Source organism: Sinocyclocheilus anshuiensis, unplaced genomic scaffold, assembly GCF_001515605.1.
Source record: "Sinocyclocheilus anshuiensis isolate Anshui unplaced genomic scaffold, SAMN03320099.WGS_v1.1 scaffold1104, whole genome shotgun sequence".
NCBI lineage: Eukaryota > Metazoa > Chordata > Actinopteri > Cypriniformes > Cyprinidae > Sinocyclocheilus > Sinocyclocheilus anshuiensis.
In genome coordinates this window covers 363377-370219 of record NW_015551080.1, presented here as the reverse complement: position 1 = coordinate 370219, position 6843 = coordinate 363377, and the positions used below count along the sequence as shown (strand labels likewise).

Below are 6843 nucleotides of genomic sequence, written 5' to 3'. Positions count from 1 at the left end.
AAAGCTTATTTTAAAAAATTAATATTTAACATTTTAACAAATATTATGAATTATTTTTAAAAAAAAAAAAAAAAAAACTCTTACAGAATCCAAACTTTTGATTATTTATTTACCTCTCATGTTCAGACCACAGTTTGATATGGGCTGTGTTACGTTCTCCCCAATCTAGGGTTGGGGATACCGAACAAATCATTAACAATAAAGATAATTAAGCAACAATACCCGCCCCTCTCCTGTCCCAGCTCACACACAGAAACACAACGGAGCGAGAGTATATTCAATAATACGTTTTTAATTCACAAAGTAACATAACAAGAAGCGTGAATCTTCAGGAGGGGTCAAGGCCAAAATAACAAACAAAAGAAGAACTAACTAAAACATTAATTAGACAGTAACTTACCTAACAAATCAAAACCCAAACAAAATACAATACTCTCCCCTTACTCCCTAGCTGTCAATAAACAGGAGATAACAAGGGATCATAAAGTAAATGGCAACCTCCTCCCTACGGCTTCTGAAACAAACATAAATTAATAACACCGGCACAAAAGACTCTCACTTAGAATGACAGCAACCCGTCAGCCACCACAATACCACCGATGCGTTGATGACTGGGGCAGGAGACGGAGGGCAGTAACGGCAACGACCAACACTGCGGGACTCAACGCGCTGCTTTCCACACGCGCTCTCACCCTGCTCTGCTCGCGCTCAATGCATACAATGCTCGCGTCCGCTCGTACTCAGTACGCCCCACTAATGTTCAGGCTCAGCGCTCCCCAACGCTCAGGCTCAGTGCTCTTCCATTCTCCTCTTCCTTCTCAGCTTTTAACCACTCTCGCTCATCCACATAATCAGCTGCAGCTGCGTCCAATCAACACTGCGCAGGGGAAAATGGAAAAGAGAGAGAGAGAGAGAGAGAGAGAGAGAGAGAGAGAGAGAGACAGGAAATGGCACAATACACAGAACATCTCTGCACATTGAACAATCAGGATGAACAATAAAAGCACTTCTGTCCGGAGGACGTAACAGCTGCATTTTACAGGTCATGTGACCTCACAAAAAGGACAGATTTGAGCAGAAAATAAAAATTGATCTCTTTGGCTGTTGTAAGTAGCCTTAAAGTGTATCAGCTTTGACTGTTATTCCCCTCATGTTTCAGCAGAGCCTCTAAACGCTGACTACTCAGGTTTAGATGATTGAAATGCATAAAGTAGCTCTAACTTGACATTGTAATTTCATATTGCATACAAACAATATAACTTCACCCTGCTTTGCACACTTTAAACAGATTTTAAAGCAGGGGCCAGAATTTACTTTTTCGCCACTGCTGCCAACTGTGGGTGAATTCAGATAAATTACTGGCCGTAAAAATGCATTATTTTTGTATTATTCTTTCATTGAAAATATATTTTCAGCACTCATAACCATGAGATCATTTAGATGAGATCCTTTAGCTGTTGTTCACGTCTTAATGTCATTGCATCATAAGATGAGGTCGTAATTGCACTTTCTGTAAAAATGCACCTGACACGTGAGAACACTTGATTTTCTTCGTCATGTTTTTGTTTTGTTGGCTTAATGTGAGGAATATTGCACATATGCGTTCTGGAAAAACTAACTTTCGAAGGGTAAAAAAACTTTAGGCATCCTACAGTTTCCATTGCACATCATGACAAAATTTCTTTAGTAGACAGTATTTATTTACTTTACTTTCTTTACAGATTAGCTTGATATCAGTTCCGTGTAATATTGCAGATTCTAAGAAAGTTTCTGGCTAACTGGCAAAGACATTTTGGCACTTGGTGAGATCCTGCGTCTGAATATTTATTGTTGTTCCAGAGAGATGTCAGGGTTGATCTCTGACTCTTAAAGCATCCGCTGATTTGTTTTTCTGTTTTAGGATAATGGATATTGATTAATTCAATAAATGATAGTCTTCCAGCAATGAGCGTTTGGTACTCACCCGCTGAATCAGACTTATTTATACACTCTATACGGAAATCACACAGCACCAGTGATCCATACAGATCAAGTGTTCTGCTGTGATTATGTATGAGAAATTGTAATGAACCTACTAAAGTTGATGCAAACGGTTTTTGCATGTGCATCTGTTGCATATGCATGTGATCACATCTTTAAATCTGCTGGACGATGTGTGGAAATTATCCTCCTTCCTGAAGCTTCCAGTGGATGCTCACGTTTGTACCATGACCTTTCATCTGTCCTGTAATCATAAACAAAGTCATGTGACCCGTCCCTAATGTTATTAGAGATGCAGCCTGTATTTTGTACCATTCAGCATTTTTTATTGCTGAAGGGGGGATAATGATTTCAGGGTGAAATCTTCAGTCATCAGCTGGTTCACAGGTTTACAGAACATGAATCACAAATGAGCTCCAGCCTGTTGAGAGCTTCCTGGAAGGAGATGAAGATTAAAGATGAGTCTTCATTTCCTTTAAGAAAATCATTTTATTTTATTATTTTATTTTTATAAAATTAAATTTTATTTTAAAATGATATGGTTACATTTATGATATATCACTTATTACAGCAAGCTTTATTTATTTATTTATTTATTTTAAAGTAATTTATTATGTAAATTACTTTAAAATAAATTATGTAATTTATTATTATGTATTTATTATGCAAGTATCATTTATTACAACAGAACTCTGTTCTGAATTTGTTCCTTGTCTTTAGGAATGTGAATCATAAGGTTCAGATTCTGATTTACTCTTAATGATTCTGGTGCCTTAACCATTATATTATTCTTTTAGTACTTTTGAGAAGAAGAATTAGTCAAAAATACAAAACAAAAATAATAATGACTTAGACTAAATCTAGTTTGTTGTTGCATGCAACCAGTGGATGTGACACAATTGAGTGTTTTTGCATTATTTTGTCTTTTTCTTTTATTGCATTCGATTCCAACTGTAAACTGATAAAATATCGTTTCTTGTGCTCTGTCACTATAGATTTATAAGCTTCCCAGACGTTCAACAATCACCGTTTTCAACCATACTGAAAACACAGATCCTGTGAATTTCCCAGTGATCTCAGAAGTAACTCATTACCAGATGATATCACAGATATTGACGTTGCATGGGAATTTAAGACCTGTTTTGGAGGGAGGTGCACAGAGGTTAAAGAGGACATCAGATAGAGAGAGAAGACGAGTCAATACTTGCTGGCAAGTTTTATTTCTTTGATTTACAGCGGAGCTCTGTGGATCACTGGAGCAGCAAGACGAGGATTTTAAAAATGAGGAAAGAGCGAATGGTTATAGGCTGAATGGAAAGCAAGCTGTTACCAGGCAACAGCAAGTCAACACCCTCCATCAGATATCATTTATCCTGATTTAGCCATCAGCATCTTTCAATCATGTCTGAAACGGGAGGAGGGAATATGGAGAGAAGAATGGATAACTCTTCACCTTTACTTGGAGGCACAATAATTCTTCATTCCCCTGTGTGTCATGATGGCCCGTTTAGGCTCAGAGGTCACGCTATCAGAACTAATGAGGTCCAAATCAATGTCTGCAGGTACTAATGTACGGTCTCACTTCATTACGGCCAACAGTTTCTGCTCACAGACTTACTAGGAGTTTCAATTAGTAGCAAAAATTCAAGGAAAGTGAATGAGGAGGCTGTCAAAGTGTGGTTTCAGTCTGTGGGTTGGTTTATGTGGGCGTGGCTTTGATAAGTAGGTTTGTTTAAGTGGGTGTGGCTTCGAACTGTGGGTTTGTTTAAGTGGGCGTGGCTTCAAACTGTGGGTTGGCTTATGTTGGTGGGGCTTACATAATCACACCAGAACACTTGATCTGTATGGATCACTGGTGCTGTGTGATTTCTGTATAGAGTGTGTAAAAAAGTCTACAGCTAATCATTGAGGTTAGTTCCCCTGATTCAGTGGGTCAGTACCGAACGCTCATTGCTGGAGGTTGGTTTAAGTGGGTGTGGCTTCAAACTGTTGGGTGCTTAAGTGGGTGTGGCTTCAGTCAGTGGCTTGGTTTAAGTGGGTGTGGCTTCAAACTGTGGTTTGCTTAAGTGGGTGAGGCTTTAATCAGTGGGTTGTTTTTAAGTGGGTGTGGCTTCAAACCGTGGGTTGGCTTAAGTGGGCGTAGCTTCAGTCAATAGGTGCATTCGACTTCATGCGGCGCCGCGCAAACCGATCGGCGGCTGACTTGAAGCAGTGCATGCCGGTTAGAAATTTTGTCCGACTTGAACCGGCGCCGATGCTACGTCACTTTAACGTGTGGCATCAAAGTACCGCGATAGCATTTCGCGAGCAGCTGGCTGACTCAGCTGGCGCAGCTTTTTCAGAGTGACTGCAGGAGCGCTGATGACGACACAGCTGTTTCACGATTGGCCAAATTCACCACATGACAACAATGACGTGTGTTTCTAACATCTTCAAATCCAATACTGCTCATAAATCTGTGTTTTTAGAACATTAAAAGCTTTTTTACTGTAGTCGCAATGTTATATTGAGTCACGTTTATCATGAAAGCATATATACCCCCACTTTATTAGTATTTAAATAGTATATATTTACGTTGAACTTTATTCTTGAACAGATGGCGCTGTATTAAGCAGTATATAAAAAGTGTTTCTGTTGCTCATGAAAACATTTCTGAAACGTCTGTGTATTTGACAAATATTCCATTTAATTCACTTCATCTGTGACACCGCGCGAGCGTCACTAACGGGAGCAGAAAGTGTCCGGCTTGACGGCTCCGTTTTCACCTCCGCCCCGACTGCAAGCGGCTACTCTCGTTGACTGCCGTCTGTAGCAGTGCTTCAAGTCGAACGCACCTAGTGGCTTGGTTTAAGTGGGCATGGCTTCAATCAGTTGATTGTTTAAGTGGGTGTGGCTTCAATCATTGGGAATTATAGTGGTCTGTCACCAATAAACAATGCTATTTTAGTATTGTTCATATACTTTTATAGTTTTTATTTTGAAATAGCTTTTTGTGTATTTTATGTCATCTTTCATTTTAATTTTAGCTTAAGTTGTTTTTTATGTACTTCTATCATTTTTTTTTTACCAAATATTTGATATAGCTTTAATTTATTTTTATTTTAGTTTTAGTAATTGTAGTACTTATTTCAGCTAGTTGCTTTATTTTATTTTATTTTTCAAGTTTTTCAAATAATATTTATTTTTTATTTTATTTCAGCTTTATTTCAGCTACCAAAAATGATTTCAGAATTTTTTCCTTTATATATATCTTGACGGGAGCAGAAAGTGTCCGGCTTGACGGCTCCGTTTTCACCTCCGCCCCGACTGCAAGCGGCTACTCTCGTTGACTGCCGTCTGTAGCAGTGCTTCAAGTCGAACGCACCTAGTGGCTTGGTTTAAGTGGGCATGGCTTCAATCAGTTGATTGTTTAAGTGGGTGTGGCTTCAATCATTGGGAATTATAGTGGTCTGTCACCAATAAACAATGCTATTTTAGTATTGTTCATATACTTTTATAGTTTTTATTTTGAAATAGCTTTTTGTGTATTTTATGTCATCTTTCATTTTAATTTTAGCTTAAGTTGTTTTTTATGTACTTCTATCATTTTTTTTTTACCAAATATTTGATATAGCTTTAATTTATTTTTATTTTAGTTTTAGTAATTGTAGTACTTATTTCAGCTAGTTGCTTTATTTTATTTTTTTTTTCAAGTTTTTCAAATAATATTTATTTTTTATTTTATTTCAGCTTTATTTCAGCTACCAAAAATGATTTCAGCATTTTTTTCCTTTATATATATCTTGAACAAATGGTTTTGTGGTCTGTGTGCTGCTTAACATCCAGTTGAATCATTTGTCATTAGAGTCATTTGACAGTAATTCATTCCAGAATTTGTGTTTTTTTGCTGCTTTATTTAGCCAATGTAAATTATTTATATTCAGAACAAGAGGAGAAAGAGAAAAATGTGTTTATATGGACCATTTGTTTAAGTGTAACGTAAAAAACAAACAAATAGCACTGTATTATATGTAAGTGTGTGTGTGCAGTATACATGTGAGATGCTGTATTTCACTGTGTGTGTGTGTGTGTGTGTGTGTGTGTGTAAGCCCTGCAGGCCTGCTGCTATTTTTAGTCTATGTCTCTCTTGTTTCTTCTCCTATCTCTTTTTCTCTCTCATATCTTTCTTTAATGAATCTCCTCTAACAGTGGCTGACATTACTGGCCAACTTCCTGCATTGCCCTGCGGCTCGACACATGACAGATCTGTGTTGCACTGTCTGTTAATTTTGACAATATAAGATGGATCGTGCAGCTCATTTCATATGTGCATATCTCAAATAATTGTTTACTTGTGTGACACGTCCATAGTTTTTCCATATGATAAGGATGCTACAATGCCCTGGTAAAATGTTCAAAAAATGTAATTTTCAGTTTGTGCTTTGCAAAGTCATGTTCCTTATCAGTATTTTCAGTTATAATATTTCTGCGCAGTACAAAAGCTGTCTATGGGGCATTTAGGAAATGTATTCGGTTTCTATTCTCTTTTTGTTGTTGTTTTAATGTTGTTTAGGGGAAGTAAAATTACAGGAATCTGATATGAAATATACATTGTTATGGGTGTTCAACCACACATCAGTGTGTTTATGACTGAATCTAACATCTGTTTCTCTCTCTCTTTCAGGCATTTTTCGTGTCTCTCGTCCAAGTACATGTGTCCCGGCGTTCCCGCGGTGATGAGTAACCTGCTTGCCAACATCAATGCCTACTTCGCTCACACAACAACGGCAAACACTAACATCTCGGCCTCCGACCGATTCGCAGCATCCAACTTTGGGGTTTGTCAGTCTCACTGCTGATGGATGGATGGATGGATGGATGGAT

At 37.8% G+C, this 6843-nt stretch overlaps 1 protein-coding gene across 1 annotated transcript in view; it reads left to right on the top strand.

The window, feature by feature from the left end:
- The window catches only part of LOC107662500 (protein unc-13 homolog C), a 113812-nt gene that overhangs the window by 6176 nt on the left and 100793 nt on the right, over positions 1 to 6843 (top strand). Inside the window, exon 5 of the mRNA XM_016452549.1 lies at positions 6644 to 6797. Within this exon, the coding sequence (XP_016308035.1) occupies positions 6644 to 6797 (154 nt within the window). The remainder of the gene's footprint in view (positions 1 to 6643; positions 6798 to 6843) is intronic.